Source organism: Polypterus senegalus, chromosome 16 (assembly GCF_016835505.1).
Source record: "Polypterus senegalus isolate Bchr_013 chromosome 16, ASM1683550v1, whole genome shotgun sequence".
Lineage (NCBI taxonomy): Eukaryota > Metazoa > Chordata > Cladistia > Polypteriformes > Polypteridae > Polypterus > Polypterus senegalus.
Window position 1 is genome coordinate 66674821 of NC_053169.1, and position 22514 is coordinate 66697334.

General features: G+C 42.7%; 1 protein-coding gene across 4 annotated transcripts in view; it reads left to right on the forward strand.

Moving 5' to 3' along the window:
- efemp1 (EGF containing fibulin extracellular matrix protein 1) overlaps window positions 1–22514 on the forward strand; it is a 251772-nt gene that overhangs the window by 150443 nt on the left and 78815 nt on the right. For all 4 annotated transcript variants that reach the window (XM_039737936.1, XM_039737937.1, XM_039737935.1 and 1 more), the window contains exon 5: window positions 16863–16985. In XM_039737936.1, the coding sequence (XP_039593870.1) occupies window positions 16863–16985 (123 nt within the window). The remainder of the gene's footprint in view (window positions 1–16862; window positions 16986–22514) is intronic.

Sequence of the window (22514 nt, forward strand, 5' to 3'; positions counted from 1 at the left end):
ATTTTTTTATTTAAATCTCTCACCACAGAACAGACCAAAAACTCTCAACAGCCTCTAGCGTTTGCAAAGCACACGTGACCTTCCAATTCTCGACGTACTCCATGTAACTTAGGCAGGGTCGCTGACCACAGTGTCTTAGCCAGCCTAGCTCGGTTGGCTAACACCATTGCCAAATGCGATAACACCATTGTCAACTTCAGTCTGTTGAACATCCACTCAGGGGCATCTCATCCAGGATCTCCTCACTGATTGTAAGTTTGACTTTTTCCTGTCTAACCAAGACATGACAACAACCTCTTGAATTTTCCCAACTTAACGAATCCACTCCCCCAGGGTTTGTTTACATCTGTCAACCCTGTGGCTCTGGCCTGGGGTCTCGCGATAATGTATCACGAGAAGTGAAAAGTCCTGCCATTGTCTGTTCCTGCCTTCAGCTCTCTTAAATCCATTGTGTGTCAATTGACTGGACCTATTCCTACTACAGTAATCCCTCGCTATATTGCGCTTCGACTTTCGCGGCTTCACTCTATCGCGGATTTTAAATGTAAGCATATCTAAATATATATCACGGATTTTTCGCTGGTTCGCGGATTTCTGCAGACAATGGGTCTTTTAATTTAAAGTACATGCTTCCTCAATTTGTTTGCCTAGTTGATTTCATACAAGGGACGCTATTGGCGGATGGCTTAGAAGCTACCCAATCAGAGCATGTATTACATATTAACTAAAAATCCTCAATTCTATAAGATATGCTTCCTGCGCGGTGCTCAATTGTTTGCTTGTCTCTGCCTCTATCTCACCCTCTCTGACTTTCTCTGCGCCTGACGGAGGGGCTGTGAGCAGAGGTGCTGTTTGCACAGAAGCTGTTTGCCTAGTGGATACGGATGCACCTCTAAGAAATGCCGCTTTATCGCGGTGCTTCCAAAAACACACTTATTGATTTTTTGATTGTTTGCTTTATTCTCGCGCTCTCTCTCGCGCTCTCTAACTCTGTCTCTCTGACATTCTCTGCGCCTGACGGAGGAGATGTGAGCAGAGGGGCTGTTTGCTTAGAAGATACTGACGCTCTTCTAAAAAATGCTGCTTTATTGCAGTGCACTTAAAAGCACACGTATTGATTTTTTGATTGTTTGCTTTTCTTTGCAAGTGCTCTCTCTGAAATTCTCTGCTCCTGAAGAGAAGAAGATATATTTGCATTCTTTTAATTGTGAGAAAGAACTGCCATCTCTGTCTTGTCATGGAGCACAGTTTAAACTTTTGACTAAAGGGTGTTATTTCATGTCTAGAGGGCTCTAATAATGCTAACAAGGTGGGAGAGTTTATAAGGGCTTAAAATATATAAAAATAACTACACAAACATATGGTTTCTACTTCGCGGATTTTCATCTATCGCGGGGGGGTTCTGGAATGCAACCCCCGCAATCGAGGAGGGATTGCTGTATTATTGCAACTGTTTATCGCCCCCCTAAATCAGATAATGACTTTTTGAATGAGTTTGCTGTTTTTCTTACACACGTATCTACTGTTTTATCAAACATAATACTTCTGGGGGATTTCAATATACATATGGATAATATCAATGTCCCTATTACTAGAGACTTTACGTCCTGCCTTGAGAGTTTTGGATTCCAGCAGCATACTGATGTTCTCACCCACTCTGAAGGACATATCTTGGACTTGATTTGCTTTCCTGGAGTTGCCCCCCTTGATTGTACTGCAGATGAACTCCCCATAACTGATCATTTTCTTCTTTCATTCAATGTTAAACTTGCTCTTTCCAATACTAAACTTCCCCATCTCACGTCTTTCCATAATATTAAGAATATTAACTTAAATTTTTCTTTCCTCTAGTATTGATTATGGATATTCATAATTTATCCACTCCTGAAGAACTGGTTTCAAACTATAGTACTGGACTCTATGGTATTCTTAACTCTCTTGCTCCATTAAAAACTAGATCTGCTTCTTTCTCTGTTTCTGCTCCCTGGTTCACGCCTGAACTTCGGCATTTGAAAGCAAATGGCCGGCAACTTGAACGGTTGTAAAGAAAAAATTGGACTCTTTGTTCACAAAGAGATGTATAAAAACCAAAGACTTTATTACAAGGATTGTACTGCTCAATCCAAATCTATTATACTCACATAATTTCTTCCAATAAAGGTAACACCAATTCATTGTTTTCACTGCTTAATAATATCACACAACCCCCGTTTCTTTACCTTCTCACCTTTATTCAACTGATTTTTGCAATTTCCTTATGTCCTTTTTTAATTAAAAAATCCAGAGGATACACCAGTCTCTCGGTACAGATTCCCCCAGTACTTCATTTGAATTTCACGCACCTACTCACTCATTTTCCTCGTTTCAGCTTCCTACATTCTCAGAAATCTCAGATCTCGTCTGTAAGTCTAAGCCTGTCAACTGAATCCCCTCTCTACAGTTCTGGTCAAAGCCTGCCTCCCCTCTCCGGCCCCCCTTATTCCTGCTATAATTTACTCCTCTCTCACCACTGGAACTGTTCCTTCTTCTTTTAAAACTGCTGCAATAACACCCGTCCTGAAAAACCTGATGCCGATCTTACTACTTTCAGTAATTTACGTCCTATTTCTAATCTACCCTTTATTTCCAAAATTTTTGAAAAAATAGTGGCTATTCAACTTCATTCTTATTTATCTCAAAATAATCTGTATGAATAGTTCCAGTCTAGCTTTTGCCCCATCCATAGTACAGAAACGGCACTTATCAAAATTACCAACGACCTTCTTATGGCAGCTGATTCTGGTTTAATCCCTATTCTGTTCCCTAATCTGAGTGCGGCATTTGACACTATTTGTCAAACTACTCTTCTTAATAGATTATCTTCGATTGACATTACCCACAATCCACTAGATTGGTTCAGATCATAAATCTTAGGGTGCAGTCAGTTCGTTCAGCTTAAACCTTTTACATCCCAATCCACCACTGTTACTTCAGGTTTGCCCCAGGGCTCTGTCCTAGGACCACTCCTTTTCATTATTTACCACCTTCCCCTTGGCAATATCTTTCGTAAATATAACATTAGCTTCCACTGTTATGCTGATGACACCCAGCTCTACCTCACTAGCAAACCTGCTTTTTCCTTTCCAGCTTCATCAGTTATTAATTGCATAGCAGAAATTAAATCCTGATTTTCTTCAAATTTTCTTAAATTAAATAGTGACAAAACTGAGGTTCTTCTCATTGGTACAAAATCAACATTATCCAAAACTGATCATTTTTCATTTGTTATTGATAATTCCTCTGTCTCCCCTTCCCCACATGTTTAAGAGTCTGGGTGTCATCCTTGATAGTACTTTATCTTTTCAGTCCCACATCATTATTTCCACCTGCATAACATTAATCATATTTGCCCCTCCCTCACTCCCCATACCACTGATATCCTTGTTCATAGCCTTGTAACTTCTTGTCTGGATTATTGCAATTCCCTTTTCTTTGGTCTTTCTTGCAAATCTCTTTATAAGTTTCAACTGGTCCAGAATTCAGCTGCCCGCATCATTACTAGAACCCCTCTATTCAACATATCACTCCCATCTTGCATCAGTTTCACTGGCCTCCAGTTAAGGTCCCTATTGAATTCAGAATTCTTTTGTTAACTTTTAAGGCTATCCACAACCTTTACCACTTCCTATCTGTCTGACATCCTCCATGTTGCCATTCCCTCCCGAACCCTTAGATCCTCTTTCTCCATCCACTTGACTCTCCCCTTCGTCCGTCTTACCACCATGGGGAGCAGAGCATTCAGTTGCTCTGCTCCCAAGCTCTGGAACTCATTAACCTCCGACCTTAGAAACATTGGTTCTTTCTCACTTTACAAATCTAAACTTAAAACTAATTTGTTTAAGACTGCTTTTTCTCTTTGACTACAATTGTTCTGTCTAATTTTAAATTTTGTACTTTTTGTTTTGTTTATAATGTGTGTTTTATCTATTGTTCAGTGTCCTTGAGTCTTTAGAAAGGCACCTACGAATAAATAAAATGTATTATCATTATTAGTATTGATGACGATATCCTCAAGTCAGTCCCAGCACACTCCTACTGCTTGAATTATAGGTGGATTATATAAATTAAACAATGTGAGTAGATGGTGCAACCTCCATGTCACATTAGCAGGTAGAATCAACACTATTAAGATGCATATCCTCCCCAAGCTTTTTTTCTATTTCAAGTCAACCCATATACAATAATAAAGTAAATTAAGAAATTAGATTCAATCAGAACCTAATTTCTTTGGAATTCTAAACATTCATTTATCCAAAGGGCAACTCTACAATGACCTAAAGAAGAAGGGGACATGGCACAAACCTTTAAGTTTTTTTACTGGGCAGCAAATATATAGGCCATAAAGACCTAGACATCAGCTCAAATTGATAACCACATGAAGGCCTGGTCTACAATAGAATTAAAATCTTGCAGTACTTCTTTATATTCCCTGCTCTGTACTCCAGTAAATACAAACTATCGTCAGTAATAATCCAATTGCCCATCATTTAGTCAGAATATCGAACCAATGTAGGAAGCACTTTATGATAGAGAAGCTCTTATCTGTTGAACCTCTACATGACAATCACTCTTTTCCACCCTCTCAACATACACAATATTTAATGTTTGGAAAATGTCTGGGATTAGAACATTTAGAGACTTTTGCATTGATAAAAATTTCTACATGCTATGAGCAATTAAGCTTCAAATTTAACTTCTTTTCAACACAATTTTTACATTACTTTCATGCTTGAAACTTTGCTAATCATGTGGCCGTCGCTGCTCTTGTGAAAAGAATGGAGATAAATACCATCAACTCCAAGAGGGAGAGGCAAGTTCATTGTACCCTGTGAACGTTACTGACAGAATTAAACTAAATAATAAAAAAGAACTAACTTTTACAAGTAGTCAAAATTGTTACAGTGTTACAGACTCAAAACAAATGCATGTTTTTATTATATTATAGTAATGATAATAGCAGCATGCTACTCAAAACGAGGAGCACCCAGACTCAAACCTGCAACCTTTTAATTACAGGACAGCAGCTCTTACCTCTGCACCATCCAAGAAGACATATTAACTTTCTGTCGATTGACATTTAAGCTTGGGTTTTTAATTCATTGACATCAACATGTAAATTGAATGATTTTTTTGGTTATATCTATACTAATAAAAGGCAAAGCCCTGACTGACTGACTGACTGACTCACTCACTCACTCACTCACTCAATCATCACTAATTTTCCAACTTCCCGTGTAGGTAGAAGGCTGAAATTTGGCAGGCTCATTCCTTACAGCTTACTTACAAAAGTTGGGCAGGTTTCATTTCGAAATTCTACGCGTAATGGTCATAACTGGAACCTATTTTTCTGCATATACTGTAATGGAGTTCAGCTGGATGGCCGTGGGGGACGGAATATCATGTGACATCATCACGCCTCCCACGTAATCACGTGAACTGACTGTGAGCACAATACGTAGAAAACAAGGAAGAGCTCCAAAAAGTGCTGAAGAAAACATGCATTATACAATTGAGAAGGCAGCGAAACAATAAGAAGCGAGCGAGTGATGCATATTCATGAGTGCAGCTATTGTGGAAACAGAGCACGGTGTAAACTGTAAGTTTAAATTAAGTTTATAGATACGCGTAATGGTCATAACTGGAACCTATTTTTCTCCATATACTGTAATGGACTTCAGCTCGATGGCCATGGGGGGCGGAGTTGTGTGTCAAATCATCATGCCTCCCACGTAATCACGTGAACTGACTGTGAATGTAGTACGTAGAAAACAAGGAACAGCTCCAAAAAGCACTGAAGAAAAATGCATACAAGCTTATTCATAAGTGCAGCTACTGTGGAAACAAAGCACTATGTAAACCGTAAGTTTAAATTAAGTTTATGGACACCCTCCCGCTGCTTTTTGTCATGCCTTCGTCGAATACTTTATTCGCGAGATACAAGTTTAATGAGAAGACACAAGGTATAAACGAGACTTTGGATCACTTTGTAACGGAGTTAAAATTTCTGTAGCGAGAAACTTTTAAGTGCCGGGTCTTAGCTAACATTAAATAAAGCCGTGGACATCGCAACATCACATAAGAGAGCAGCTCACGTGAATTGACTGAACGCAGTACGAGTGATCACTTCCATGCATCAAACCTGTTCAAAAAACGCATTACACAATTGACAAGGTAGGAAAAGAATATGCTCCGAGCTGAGCTCCACAACTAACGCGGTCTTGCGGAAGCAACTTCGTCATGCTGCCACCAAATACTCACAGAAAAATCCACAAGTTAATACACACACTGTCTCTAGAGTTTCTCCACACGCAATGTATCCCTCGCATCCCTGTTATACCCTCTGATCTCCCATTTCAATTCAAATGCCTCCAATTTCCAGTAAGGGTCTGCTTCGCGATGACAAGTAATAAGTCTCAGGGACTGACCCTACAAAAGGTTGCCATTGATTTCAGGCAAGATTGCTTTTCTCCTGGACAACTATACATTACATTCTCAAGAGTGAGCTCGCGCAGCTTCGTCATATTACAACCGGAGTGCTGAACTGACAACGTGCTATATAAAGAGAACTATAACAATCTTAATAAACAAACAATAAAACAACGGAGAACCCATGGATTAAATAAAAAGGCAGCTTCCTTTGCGAAGCAAGGAAAAAGTATGGCCTTATATGTCGTTCATTTATAAAACAGAGGAGAAGCTGTGTAAAGGCTGCTTCACAAAAAACCAGCCGAGCTCCTTATATTAGCAGGCAGTCAGCTAAAGAAGGGAATCAATAAATATCTATAATCGTAATAAACGAACAAAAAATAGTGTAAAAGCCGCGGATTAAATAAAGGAAATGGGTACCTGAACAGTAAAGTAAGTCTCAAATAGCTACACAATAACTATAACAATCGTAATAAACGAACAATAAAACAGTACAGAACCGCGAAGCAAGGAGAAACCACGGCCTTATATGGCGTTCGTTTATAAAGCAGCGGAGAACCTGTGTGAAGGCAGCTACACAAAAAAACAGCAGAGTGCCACACTCTGAATGTATTCCTCGCATCACCGTTATACCCTCTGATCTCCCATTTCAATTCAAATGCCTCAAATTTCCAGTAAGGCTCTGCTTCGCGATGACAATTAATAAGTCTCAGGGACAGACCCTACAAAAAGGTTGCCATTGATTTGAGGCAAATTGCTTTTATCCTGGACAAAACTATATGTTGCATTCTCAAGAGTTAGCTCACTGCACAGCTTGGTCATATTACAACCGGAGTGCTGAACTGACAACGTGGTATACAAAGAGATCCTTAACAGATAGTTATTGGTATATTTTCCTTAAGTTTAAAAAGGTTTTCTTTTCTTCTTAATAAAAATTTAAAAGCAGTACTTCGCTGCGAAGCGCGGGGATTTTTCTACTGTATATGCAGTATATATATATGTAGATATATATATGTATGTATGTATGTATGTGTATATATATATGTAGATATGTATATATATGTGTGTATATATGTAGATATGCATATATGTGTAGATCTGTATATACAGTATATATACAGTATATGTACTGTATATATATATATGTCTGTGTGTATATATATATATATATATATGTGTGTGTGTGTGTGTCTGTGTGTGTATGTATGTATATATATGTAAATGTGTATATATATATAGATTTGTGTTTATGTAGATATGTGTATATGTAGATATGTATATATGTATATATATATATATATATATATAACAGCAACTCTCATAACAGTGACAAAACAATTACATTGACAATTATGTTACGTTATTTTTAAAATGTTTCCTTTTCTTTTTCATAACTTCTTTAACACACTACTTCTCCGCTGTGAAGCACGGGTATTTTGCTAGTTCTTGAATAAAAACACATATTTATTAGATATTTGGACTTCAGTCTTCACACATTATACACTTCACATCAGCATTTTGTTATTATTACAGTAAGATAAAGAATTTTCTGTTTTAGTTATGTGTTTACATTTCTTGCCTTGCATTTCCTGTCATCCTACATGTACACAGATTGCTGTAGATATGGAACACACATTAAGTGTATGTATTCCAAATAATGTGTCTGCAAAAAGTGGCGTCTCCTGACCTGCAAAAATACTATTAGAGTCAAGCAGCCGGCGTTGCACGTATACTCTTAACACTGCAGAGGACACAAATTATATCTATATATGTATATATATATATATATATATATATATATATATATATATATATATATATATATATATATATATATATATATATATATATATTGTGAACGCTGGCCCGGACACAGACAGACGGACAACATATTTTTGCCCAACACACTGTTTATTTACACTGGTGCTATTTACAAAAGTCACGTGCACTCACACAAACCCCAGTGCCTCTGCACTGATTTCCCCCAAGTCCAGGGCCCACAGTTCTGTGCCTTTGTCCTGGCCGCCTCCTGTCCTCTCTCCAGCTCTGTCCACTTCCACCCGACATCCACCAAATGACTGGAGGGAGGCGGCCCCTTAAATAATGCCCCGGATGAGCCCCAGGTGTTTCCGGCCTCTTCTCTTTAGCCACGCCCAGCGTGGCGGAAGTGTCGGCTGCTTTCCTGGCGGCTCTCCGGGCGCCACACAAAGTCTTCCCCCCGGCACTTCCTGGTGTGGCGGAAGTGCCGGGCTCCCGGGATAATTAGGCACCGGGGCGCCGCCTGGCGGTGGCCACGGGTCCCTACAGGGCTGGGCTTCCAAGCCCTGTACCCGAGGCCCCCTGCCTAACCAGGACGGATGCCCCCACTCAGTCTGGAGGAGGCACACGCCTCCTCCGGTCTTCAAGCGCCCCGCCGGGCTCCATCCCCGCCAAAGACCACACAGGGTAAACCGCATCGGCGCCGCCCGGCGGTGTCCACGGTCCCTACAGGGCTGGGCTTCCAAGCCCTGTACCCGTGGTCCCCTACACAACCAAGACGGACGCCCCTCGCGGTCTGGAGGAGGCACAAGCCCTCCTCTCCTCCTCCTGAGCGCCCCGCCGGGCTCTAGCCCCGGCCGGGGACCACAATATATATATGTATACGTCTGTCAGACGTCGTGGTATATTTTCTAATGCAGCTAGACGGAAACAACTTTGTGACGCTGCTACCAAATACACAAAACAATTACTTTGACAATCATGTTACGTTATTTTTAAAATGTTTCCTTTTCTTTTTCATAACTTCTTTAACACACTACTTCTCCGCTGCGAAGCGCGGGTATTTTGCTAGTTAAAATTAATAAAATAAAAAAAATTATAGTCCCTGCGTCAGCACTGGCTTTTGAGCTGCCCCCTCCCACTTTAACCCTTCTTCATTATATAACATATAAGTCCTTGAATTAGGTTGGAGCAATGGCACGGCACATGCAAATTTTAGTGAAAATCAGTTCGGCCATTTTTGAGTGATTATCAAGCAAACAGATATTCAAATGGCTTGCAGTTTTACTTATATAGATAAATCAGCATAGAAAAACATAGATTCTAGAAAAAAATAAACCTCAAGGCCATGCCCATTAAAAAATGCAATATTTTCTTCTTCTTTTTAATCACATAAAAGGAAGGGCTGATGATGGGTTTGTAACTGCTAATGATACATACATTATAAAAACCTTTTCACGACTGATGCTTAATTAAAGTGGGGTGATGTCAAGTGCTACTGTAGACCACTAAAGAGGAAGAGAATAAGAAATATTTAGAAACATCATATTATACTTAAGAAAAATAATAAAAACAGTCTCATCAGGAAGAGTTATACACTGCTCAAAAATTACGGAAACACTTAACCATCACAGTCTAACACCAAGTCAGTTAAGCTTCAAGGATATCAATCTGTCCAGTTAGGAAGCATACATGGTTGTGAATCAACTGCTTTGGTGCAGATGAAAGTGATAACAGGTGTACTGGAGAAGCAACCGTATGACAACCCCCTGTGATAAGGCGCTATATAGCGCCCGACCCGGCACAGAATACGCAGATGCACGTGTTTACACTCACAGGTATTTATTTTTGTTGCTCTTCAGCCGTGGGCACACGTCTTCCCCGTGTCCCACCGGCCCAACACAGTCCCAAGCACCAAACCAATACAAACCCACACTTTCCTGCTCCACCACTCCTCCCAAGCAACCTCGTCCTCTTCCTCCCGATTCTGGCCTCAATTGCTGGGAGGCAGGCCCTTTTATACCCCACCCGGAAGTGATCCAAGTGCCTGACCAGCTGGTCTTAATTGCACCTCTGGGTGGGGCTGATAAACCGTCCAGTGTGGTGGCTGGCTCTCTGCAGCACCCCCTAGCGACCACCCCATCTCCCAACCGGGCTGCTGTGGTGGACTCCATGTTCCGTGGAGCCACGGGGGAGATTGAGGAGGAATTCACTGCCAGGGAGAGTGCCCCCAAGCGCCCCGGGGGAGGTATTGCAAAGTCCATGATGGCTCCCCCGGGACGTATGCATCAGAGGCGTCCCGACCGGGCATGGGACCCGGCTGTCCGTCACATGGCCCCTCCCTCAGATGAGGCTTGTGGGGCTCATCGCCTGCCCCGCGAGGGCCGGTCTTCTCAAGGACGGGGAGTCGGCATTCCTGGTCCCGCGGCTGCGCCCTGTGAAAACAGAATAAACAGGTTCGGGGGCGTTGCCCCGACGTCCCTTGGGACAACCCCGCCAGACATGGCCACTGCGGCCACAGTTATAACATAGCCGACCCCCTCCAGTACGGCCCCGGTACTTGCGGAAGCAGGCAGGGAACGCCTGCCCCTTCGCCCCCTCCAAGGAGAGCTTGTGACGGCTCCACCCCTCTGCAGTGCAGCCCTCCTTCGGTTTCAGACCGTCAGGCATACACTGCGCTATGTACGGGGTTTCCGTTTCTCTTCCGCTCCCCTTTCCTTTGGGACGCACTGGCGGTCTAAGTCCCCCTATGAGAAAAGGAGGGACCCCGCACCGCCTGCGTCCCTTTGGACTGCCGCAAGACCGGCCCTGGCGGTCGGGGCGGGGTTGTTTGGCAGCCGGTTTCCACCTGCTGCCTCCCCGCACGCTCGTCCGCCTTGCTGTCAGTCATCACAGCAGCCTCTCGTGTGGTGGGCGGGTCCGCCTGACAGGCAGTACTAAGCAACACCGCTGCCATCGCGTCCCGCCCCCTTTTCTCTGCGGTGCCGGCGTCACTTACCTGCACCGCTTTGTCCTGCCGGTGGGAGGCTGGCCACCCGCCGTCACGAAGCCATTCACTCAGGGCTCCGCACGGGATATCGAGGTTCTTCTCCAGCCGCTCCTTCGCTTCCCGCAGGACCTGGAAAACTTGCAAAAGGGACTATAGGGCGAGGACCACAGATTTCACCTCCCCTACAGCCCAGGGTATATTAATAATGGCAGCCGGAGGTGGATTTGGGCTCTCCGTGTCTCCCTCCGCCGACCGCGTGCCAACAAGACCCTGTGGATCCCCCACGGGCCCCTTCGGGTAGTCTGGAGGAGAGGGAGGGCGCCCGTCATCCCCACCTGCCGATCCTCCTCGGCGGGTGATTGACACACGCCCCCCATTTACCTGTCTCTGGAAGCTGCTCCGGCTCTCCTTGCCGGAACACCACGCTGGGAAGCTCGTCTGGGCTCTCCTCCCCCAGCCGCTGGATCAGGCCGAAAAGGAGACACTGCTCTGCCTCACTCTCTCCTGAGCTGGCGGCTCCAGCACGCCAAGGACACACGTCCCCCTGCCCACATCGGGTGCTTCGCCCCTCGGCGTCCGGAAGGTAGGAAGTCCCACATGCGGAATAACACACCCGCGGCCCATTACCTACCTCCGGCTGCAACCCATGCGGCGGATTAGCGTGGTGGCGCCCGCCACTTGGCCTCTGTGTATGCCCGGCTTTCTTCTTCCCCATTGCTGCGGTGCCTACAGCAGCTCCTTGGCGGCCTCAGTTGGTGTCTTGAGCTGTGCGGCGCGCTCCGGCTTGGGCTCCTGCCACGGGAGCGCGCTTTCCGACGCCCTCGCGCTGCTGCGCGTGCGGCTTGCGGCCCTGCGCAGTGCGCACTTCGGTGCGCTGTGCTGCTGTCTGTACTGCGTCGGGAGCGCACTCTCCGCCGCTGCTGAGCCGAGCGCGTGCCCCGCGCTGTTGCGCTTCGCTATGCCGGGTCTTACAACAATAATTAAAGTAGGTTCCGACCCAAATGGACGGGCCGGGATCCTGCCGGCTATGCCAGTGTGATAAGGCGCTATATAGCGCCCGACCCGGCACAGAATACGCAGAGGCACATGTTTACACTCACAGGTATTTATTTTTTTTGCTCTTCAGCCGTGGGCACGTGTCTTCCCCATGTCCCACCAGCCCAACACAGTCCCAAGCACCAAACCAACACAAACCCACACTTTCCTGCTCCACCACTCCTCCCAGGCAACCTCGTCCTCTTCCTCCCGATTCTGGCCTCAATTGCTGGGAGGCAGGCCCTTTAATACCCCACCCGGAAGTGATCCAGGTGCCTGACCAGCTGGTCTTAATTGCACCTCCGGGTGGGGCTGATAAACCGTCCAGTGTGGTGGCTGGCTCTCTGCAGCACCCCCTAGCGGCCACCCCATCTCCCAACCGGGCTGCTGTGGTGGACTCCATGTTCCATGGAGCCACGGGGGAGATTGAGGAGGAATCCACTGCCAGGGAGAGTGCCCCCAAGCGCCCCGGGGGAGGTATTGCAAAGTCCATGATGGCTCCCCCGGGACGTATGCATCAGAGACGTCCCGGCCGGGCATGGGACCCGGCTGTCCGTCACACCCCAAAGAGAAAATGGTTTTGCAGATAGTGGCCATAGACAATTACTCTCTCCTTATCCTTCCTGACTGATTCTTCTCTAGTTTGCATTGTGCTAGTGTCCTTGTCACTATTAGCATAAGGCTATACCTGCAGCTGATTCACATTGTGCAGGTAGTCCAGCTCCTCCAGAATGGTATGTCCATATATTTTGTTGCAAAAAGCTTTGCTGTGTCTCTCAGCACATTTTTTAAGAGCAAGAAGAAGACACCAGGAGACAGGCTACTACTTAAGGAGAGCTGCACAGGGCCTTAGAAAGGCATCAACCCTGCAGTATGATTGTTATCTGCTCCTTTGTGCAAGAATAATCAGGAGGAGCACTGCCAGAGCCCTAGACATGACCTCCAGCTGGCTACTGGTGTGCATGTTTCTCGCCAAACTGTCAGCAGCAGACTCAATGAGGATGGCATTAGGGCCCAAAGTTCTCTAGTGGGACTCATAACCGTGCAGCTCAACTGGCATTCTCTGGATAATACTACAACTGGCAGTTCAGCCATTGGCACCCCGTTCTCTTCACAGATGAGAGCAGGTTCACACTGAGCAAATATGATAGATGTGAAAGAATCTGGAGTCACCATGGTGAAATTTTACATAGCATGCAACATCATCCAGATGACCAGTTTGGTAGTGGGTCAGTGATGCCTTGGGGAGGCAGATCTTGGAGGGACTCACAGACCTCCATGTGCTCCATACTGTGACTGCTGTAAGGTACTGGAACGATATCCTCATAGGCACTGTCAGATCTAATACTGGTGAATTGGGCCCTGGGCACAATGCCCTACTTCATGTGGCCAGAATGTGTAGGCAGTTCCTGGATGATAAAGGCCTTGATGCCATTGACTGGCCTGCACATTCCCCAGAACTGAATCCAACTGAGAACCTCTTGGACATTATGTATCGGTGCATCTAAATAGGCCCAAAGTCTGTCCAAGAACTCACTGTTGCCCTGCTACAGGTATGGGACGATATCCCTCAGGACACCACCCGCTGTCTCATCAGGAGCTTACCCAGATATTGTTGGGAGTGCATACAGGCACGGGGCATACATACTTCTGAGTCAGATTATGAGTTGCTGTGATGAAATTCACACTAGCTGAATTAGCCTGTGATTTCAATTTTTGACTTTCAATGTGATGTTGAATCTAGCCCACAATGGGTTGATGATTTTGGTTTCCATTGACCATAGATACATCATTTTGTTTTAAACAAATTACACAGTATTACTCAGTAAAGATTTTCTAATTAAATATTTTGTTAATCAGGATTCGATGTGTGATTTAAGTGTTCCCTTAATTTTTTTGAGATGTGTACTATGCTAAAAAATCAACATTTAGCCATACCTTAAAAGTGAAACTGATACAACTTATTAATATTAATAACTAGCAAACTACCCACACTTCGCAGCGGCGAAGTACTGCCTTAAAATTTTTATTAAGAAGAAAAGTAAACCTTTTTAAACTGAGGGAAAATATACCAATAATTATTTGTTAAGGATCTCTTTGTATACCATGTTGTCAGTTCAGCCCTCCGGTTGTAATATGACCAAGCTGTGCACTGAGCTTACTCTTGAGCATGCAACGTACAGTTGGCCATGTGAAAAGCAATCTTGCCTCAAATCTCACAGCTTGGATTGCTGCTGTCATAATCGGTTTGAGTTTCATGGTTTGTTTCAATTATGACAGTGTTTTCAGGACTTGTGTTGATGTGACATTCGGCATCTGTCAAGCATTGTAAGCATACAGCCGGTTTCACCAATAACTTTGCATGCAGCTTTTGAGAGTTTAAACATTCATAAACATCAAAGTGTCCACTACTGATATCATGACCTTTGAATCTAAGATGTTTAAGCGGCATTGGCGGTTGTCCAAAAGTGTAAAATATTTGGCCATTTCGGTATACTTGAAAGCGACAACAGAACAATTCAGCGGCAGCCATCAACTCACATGCAGAACCATAGATGAAGGGCTTAAGCATTTCACTCTTATAGTGCTCCTGTGTAGTATAATTATCTCCTGTACCATCATCAGTCCACACCTTGAACCTGTCCCAGTCATTCAATACATACACACAATGTTCCTCCGGATATCAAGAGTGAGCCTGATATGGTCGTGCAATATGTAACACAGAGAATGTAAAAGGCAGGTGCCATCTCCAGGCATGGAAACCACTCGGTAAGTGACAGTTCTTTGATCGATGGTGATCACCTCGATAGACATGTTAATGCGGGTACGGTTGGAATGATAAAGAAAATGGGTACCTGAACAATGTAAAGTAAGTCTAAAATACCTACACAATAACTATAATCATAATGAAATAACAATAAAACAGCGGAGAAGCCGTGGATTAAATAAAAAGGCTGCAGTTATCAGCCAGGAGACGTGAATCCCGTGGTGAAGCAAGGAAGGGAAAGAAGAGACCGGAGTGACGGACGGCCTTATATAGGCAGGCAGCCAACAACGTGGGAGGCGTTGGGATGGGGGACCCAACGCCTCACATGGCAACTGAGCTGCAGCCTATGGACATATATATGTATGTAAGTAGGATTCAGTTAGCTTTGGGAACCCGCGTACCAAATTTCTTGAATATGGGCCCATAAGTAACAAAGACCATTGGAAAGTTCAATATGGCGGCTGACAGTGGCGTCATACCACTGAAATAAGTACGTACATCGGTTTCGGTTAGCGCAGAGAAGCCGCCTACCAAATTTCGTGAAGATGGGGCCATAAATAAGAAAGTTCAACATGGCGGACGTTGTCAACCGTTATGACCGTCATGCGTAGAATATCGAAATGAAACCTGCCCAACTTTTGTAAGTAAGCTGTAAGGAATGAGCCTGCCAAATTTCAGCCTTCTACCTACACGGGAAGAAAGATAATTAGTGATGAGTGAGTGAGTGAGTGAGTGAGTCAGTCAGTGAGGGCTTTGCCTTTTATTAGTATAGATGTAATATTGGCATTCCATAGTTTGGTCCACTTGCCAAAGGCTCAGCCTACCACAGTGGTTTTATTCATGCAGGGAATTTTAAGAATACTTGGATTTTATGATCGTAATGTGTACTCTTAAGTGTGGTCTTTAATAAGTTCTCTAGGCTAAAGTGATATAGTATTAATCATGTAATTTGAACAGCCTGACAAAGCATTACAATTCTGTTTGATACATATGAATGAAGTAACTTGTATGTATCCAAATTATTAAGAAGCTGCTTTAATTTACAATGTGCCTATAACAGGGATAGGTTTAGGGTTTAGGACTAGCAAGTAAATTTCACATCAATGAAGACATAGCAAAGTTTACACCACATTAATTAAGAATTGTCTCTATCATCATGCTGTTTGCTGAATTATCATCAAGAAGTAATGTGTGTCTCCTCAGTGTAATCATTTTCACATTATTTTTAACCACACAAAAGTAGTTAATTATGTAAATAAAGGAGAATTGTTTGGTTTTAATGTTAAATACAGCCGAGTGTTATCAGAATTAGATACTTTGTTCTCAGTCACTGATCCATTAGGTATCTCTAAGTAGTTGTAATTACTGTATGCTTTCCAAAAGGCAATACAGGTTTGGAATTAGTTAGGAATTAGACATTAGACTGACTTGTGATCATTTTTGCCATTGATTAAAGGTTACTATGTCTGTCTCAAACTCAGTTACCTTCTACTGCATAAGTGACAGCTATTAGTTTAATGAGTATTAGTTTTACTCTGCTGATGCATGGGAGAGAGTACCATAGCTCCCTTACATATTTTATTTCATTCAGTTTATATTAACTCGCTACGGCGGGCGTCGGCTAGTATACTTTATTCTTTTAAGTTGCTGCTTACTTCATTTAGTATTAAATTAAGGAGCAGAAAGTGTATTTTTAAAATCTTTTTAATTCTTATATTGTATTGTTGCATTATTTAATCTTTCTTAATTTACTTTTACAATAATTTATCCTGGCTAAGTAGTAAAAGTGTTGTGAGATGGCTAACAAAGATCATTGTCTAATTTGCATTAATGTTTGTTCCTTTGTAGATGTAGATGAATGCCAAAAAGGAACTCACAACTGTAGTCCTGGGCAAACTTGTTATAACACAAGAGGTTCATTTACTTGTCAATGCCCTCCTGGATATCAGATACATGGGGACCAGTGCATAGGTGAGTAGGTTTTTCCCAGTATGCTGGTGATTCTTATCTTGAATTTTAACATATAATAATTTAATTATCATATAACTAGAGTTACAAAGATATACCTCAAAATGTATTCACATGTGAGGGCAGTAGAATTGTGACTGACAAGCAAATTGGTGCAACAACATTTGATACAATTTCCATTACCTTTGTAATTTGCCTTTGTATACAAAACCATGTTCCACAGTGAGATGCTGTGCTGGTGCATGTTGGCCCCATGCTACCAGGTCCTTCCGGGGAGCCTCTTAAACCCAACTCCATCAATAATGTAACCAGATGAGCCAGGCAGATGAGTACAGAAACACACACAACACATTCCAAAGGGGTATGTGCAAAGGTGCTCCACTGGTTTTCTTTAAAAAAAGTCAAAAACAAAGTGTCCAAAAGTTCAGTGCAAAATTTTCAATAAATAAACAATTAAAAAAAAAAAACAATGTGTTGGTGGAAGTTAAAACAATCAAATAAATAATTCTTTAAAGTAAGGTTTAAAAAGTGACAGGAAACTGTCCTTAACAATGAACTCTAGTGCACTCATTTAAATGCTGACATCTCCTTGATTTAACCCTAAGTGAATCCTTCTAGCCAAGGAGGTGTCTAACCGGCAGTTCAGCTCATCTTCCACACTGCTAAAAAACATGTGCCCCTGTAGCCGTCTCTGGCTCCCAGCAGGACTCCATCCCCAAGCCTCTAAACTCCCACTGCCAGGCTTGCGGTCCATGGTTCCCTCGTAGGATGCCTCACTGAGCCTTCTGATTCCCCTGCAGCCGCGCTGCCTTTCTCCTAGCCTTACACAGAGTCATTCCAACAAAGTAGCACCTGAGGTACTCCAGCTCCCTAATCGCTCAGCTGGAGTGGCCTAATTCAACCCCTGAGCATCAGCCACATGCTCCCTCAAGGGACTTCCTTTTGGCCGTCTGCCTTCTCTCTCTCTCATTCACTTCAACCAGCTCTCTCGCTCTTATCTTCTCTCTCCATCTTTTAACCTCCTTTTTTATGATCGTCTCTATTGTTTTTTGATTCTCCAAATTTTTAAGCTTTTTTCTCCCGATCGATCTTTCTTTTTTCTCCTTTCTGTTTCTCCTCCTTTTTTCTCACGCCAGCTCTTTCTTATATGCCTCCATGGGTATAGCATCTCAATTGTACACCGCAGGAAGCTGATGAAGTAATTGAGACAGACCACACCCTCACGTGCAGGTGTCTCACCCCAGCTACTCTACAAACCCCTCACAGGTGCATCAGCACGCACAACCACAGAGAGTGAGTTCGCCAATTAATTATTTATTAAAACAACCACCTTTTTCTGAGCCGCAGACCCACTATACCACATATGAATGTGCCAGAGAATACACTAATACCATGTTAAAGTCCATTATGTGTGGTATAGTGGTTAAGGCTTTAGACTTCAAACTCTGAGGTTGTGGGTTCAAATACTGCTACTGGCACTGTGTGATCATGAGCAAGTCACTTGACCTGCCTGTCCTCCAATTGCAAAATCAAAAGAAATGTCACTAATTGTATCATACTTTTTGTAAGTCACCTTAGATAAAGGTGTCAACCATATAAGTAAATGTAAAGTAAATGATATCTTCAAGTGTACTTGCCACAACATACATTCCTCATCTGTCTTGCTGATTCAAACCTGTGACACTTCACCAATGCTTTTATTATCCACTTTCTAAACCAAGATTAGTTAGTGATAAGATAAGATCATAGGTAATAGATGTGAAACAGGCTTTTCAGGTATTAATAAGCCTACTCCCATTAACTGGTAAGCATCTCACAGTTATAAGAGTCCTCACAGTAAAACTACTGCTCTTTCAGAATGAAAGGATGCATATTAGGAGATAAAGGCTCTAGTAAGGGGGACACTTTAGGAACCCCTGCTGATGGAGAACCCATGAGAAGCTAGAGGGATTTTCCCTCAGCTAGCCTAGAAATATATACTGGAAATTAGTGTTTATCTCTTAAACTGGGACGTTTCTTACAAACAAAAATATAAGGAGAAGTTTATTGTATTTACAGAAGCCTTTTGCTAGTTACCATCATAGTGACATTGTGAGTCAGTGCTGCCAGATCCAGCATACTGTGTGTGAATTTGTTGGACTTTAGTGATTTACAAGGGTAAATCAAAAAGTAAATGCAATTTGGAAATTATGCTGTAATTGCAACTGATAGGATCTGACGCAGTGCAATATGTTTCCAATGGCTTATGGGTGGTTTGAACACACACAGCACTCTGCTGTTTGTCTAGCTGAAGCTAAGGTAAAATGAACATGTACACCTTCTTGCAGGGTTGCAACATTTTTGGACAATGCACCATAGTCACATTTCTTTGGGCAGAGGGAGTGAAATCTGCTGAAATTCACTGAAGAATGTTGGATTAGCACAGAATTGAAAACAGCAAGAATAAATGTAACCAACAAAGCTCAATCTGGTCAGCCTTCAACTTTGAATACACAAGCTCACATTGAAATGGTGAATGCCTTCATCAGAGAAGATCGGTGGATTACATTGTCCACTGTTTTTCCACATTTGGATTTCAACTCCGGACCTCTGCATGCCATAGTGTATGATGACTTGGGGTATCGTAAAGTTTGTGCAAGATACGTACCCAAACAGCTTACTGATCTGCACACGCCAACATCCATTGGTAAATTTCAGCAGGCTTCACACCCTCTGCCCAAAGAAATCTCACTATGGCGTGTTGTTCAACAATGTATAATCCGGCAGTGGAGTGTCCATGTTCATTTTACTTTGACTTCAACTAGACTAAAGGCAGTGTGCTGCGCTATGTGTGTTCAAACTAACCATTGTGACTGTTTTGCATTGTGCTAATTTTGCGTTAATTGGTTAATTTTCAAAATGCCTTTACTTTTTGATTTATCCTCGTAGTTGATCGCTTGATGTTTGTTGCTTCAACGAATACTGCTTTGTGTATGCTATCTATAACAACATTTATTGTACCACACTTGAATTGTTCAGTCATATGTTTTTGCATTATTAAAAAAGAACCCAGTGAAATAGATTCAGGTCCATAAGTATTTGGACAATGACATAATTTTCATAATTTTGGCTCTTTGTGCTACCACAATGGATTTGAAATAAAGCAATCATTGTATGATTGAAGTGTAGACTTTCAGCTTTAATTTAAGGAGTTTGTCAAAAATATTGTATGAGCTGTTTAGAAATGACAGACATTTTTCTGCATAGCCTCACCATTCCCAGGGGCTCAAAAGTATAATTGTCCGACAAGCTGTTCCATAGCCAGGTGAGAGCAGTTTCCTCATTATTTCATTAACTACTAGTTGTCTTCCGCGGCTCCACCCACGTAGTAGTGAAACAGGACACACTTTAAAAATCAATAAACAAACAGGTATCGTTATCTAAGCGGAGCAAGGTACATTCCAAACCGTGGTGAGAGGTACACCGACTCAAACAGAGGCTGGTGTGTGAGAGAGGATGGCCCCACCCAGCTCTCCACTCCTGACATCATGCTCCCCTCTCCCCTTGGCCCACAGCCTCTGTCTCGGATTACTACAAATAAATCTCTTTTGCAAGTGAACTATGAAAGTTAGCGCAATGAGAGAAGTCACAAAATCAACCAGAATGTTCAAGCATATTATAGAAAAAAACTCATCTAAATCCGTTAAGTAGAACTCTCGTGAAAAGAGGACAGACATACAGACAGACATACATTGGCTTTTACATATGTAGAGATTAAGCTGGTAGAAGGTCTGAAATTGATTCCAAGTCTGGAATTTGCAATACGAGGTCCAAAGAGCTGTCCAAGCAAGTAAAAACAGTCCATCATTAGGCTGAGAAAACAAAACAAACCCTTTAGAGAGATAGCAGAAACAGATGAAGTGGTCAAATCAACAATTTAGTACATTCTTATAAAGAAGGAACACACTGGTGAACTCAGTAACACCAGAACGTCTGGAAAACCACAGAAAACAACTATCCTGTATGACTGCAGAATTCTGTCCTTGGTGAAGAAAAACTCCACCAGAGGGCTAATCTCCAGTCCTGACAAAGCAGCCTATAGAGAAGAGGACAAGAATCTGGAAAGTTGCAGTCAGTACAACAACCTTGCACTCAGTTCCAAGAACTGATTCTGAACTTCAGGAGTCACCACCCTATCTGCATTAATGGCAAGAGGGTGGAGATAGTCCAGAATCTCAGAGTCTTGGGAGTTCACATCATCCAGGACATGTCATGGACATCAAACACAACAGCAATGGCCAAGAAAGGTATTCAGGGGCTTCACATTCAGAGGAGCCTGAAGAAAGCACAACTCACACAACAGCTGCTGGTTAACTTATACAGGAGCAGTGAGGTCATCACGTACTGCATTACAGCTTTTACTCTGACTACACCTTTGAGACTAAGATGACACTCTAGCGTATCATCAAAACAGCTCAGAGAATTATTGGTGCTCAGCTACCATCACTGGAGGATATCTTCACTACCAGAAAAGCAAAGAACATTTGTTGAGATCCAACCCACCCTGGCAAAAACATTTTCACCACTCTGCCTTCTGGCTGGCATTTCAGGGCCCTGCATTCCCACACTAACCATGCTGAAGAAGTGCTTTTATCCCAAACCAATCAGCCTATTAAATGCACAGTGATCACTGCTCCTTCTTATAACAGAAACCACACAATTATTGAACTAAACTTCTGCATCACCCACACATAGTTACACAAGTATGCGTGACCCTTGTGGAACTGTTTGACTGTAATTCTCACTGTGACTTCCTTTATTGTTTATCTATTTATGCTTGCATATTTAATTTTACGTTAACTCTGGATATATTTGAAACTGCTAAAAGTAACTGTGCTTCTCATAGTTTAATGGTTACTTTTAAATTTGTGTTTCTTGTAGTTTAGTGTCTACTCTTATATACTGTACCTTTATCTAAGGCTTGCTCCAAACAATGTTTCAATGTATTGTACTGTGACAATAAAGGTATCTTACATTTAAACAATCCAAAAAAAGGAGGTATGCCTATCAGTGCCAAGGTCATCAATCAAGAGAAGACGTCATTAAAGTAAAGAACAGAGGGTTTGCCACAAAGCGCAAATCACTGGTAAACCTCAAGCACAGGAAGGACAGATTAGACTTTGCCAGAAAAAAAAAAATTAAAAGCATGTCCAGTTTTGGAATGCTTTTCTTTGGACAAAGGAAACTAAGATCAATATATACCACAATATTGGAAAGAGAAGAGTGTGGAGAAGAGAAGTAATAGCTTATGATCAAATGAATACAACATCATCTGTGAAACATGGTGGAGGCAGTTTTATAACATGATCATGCATGTCTGTGAATGGACGTCAGTCACTAGTGTTTATTGATGATATGACTGCTCACAAAAGTAGCAGGATGAATTCTGAAGTGTACAGATTTAGTTTGCTCAGATTTAGCCAACTGCTCCAAAACTGATAGGATGACGCATCATAGTACAGATTGACAATGAGCCAAAACATACTGCGATAG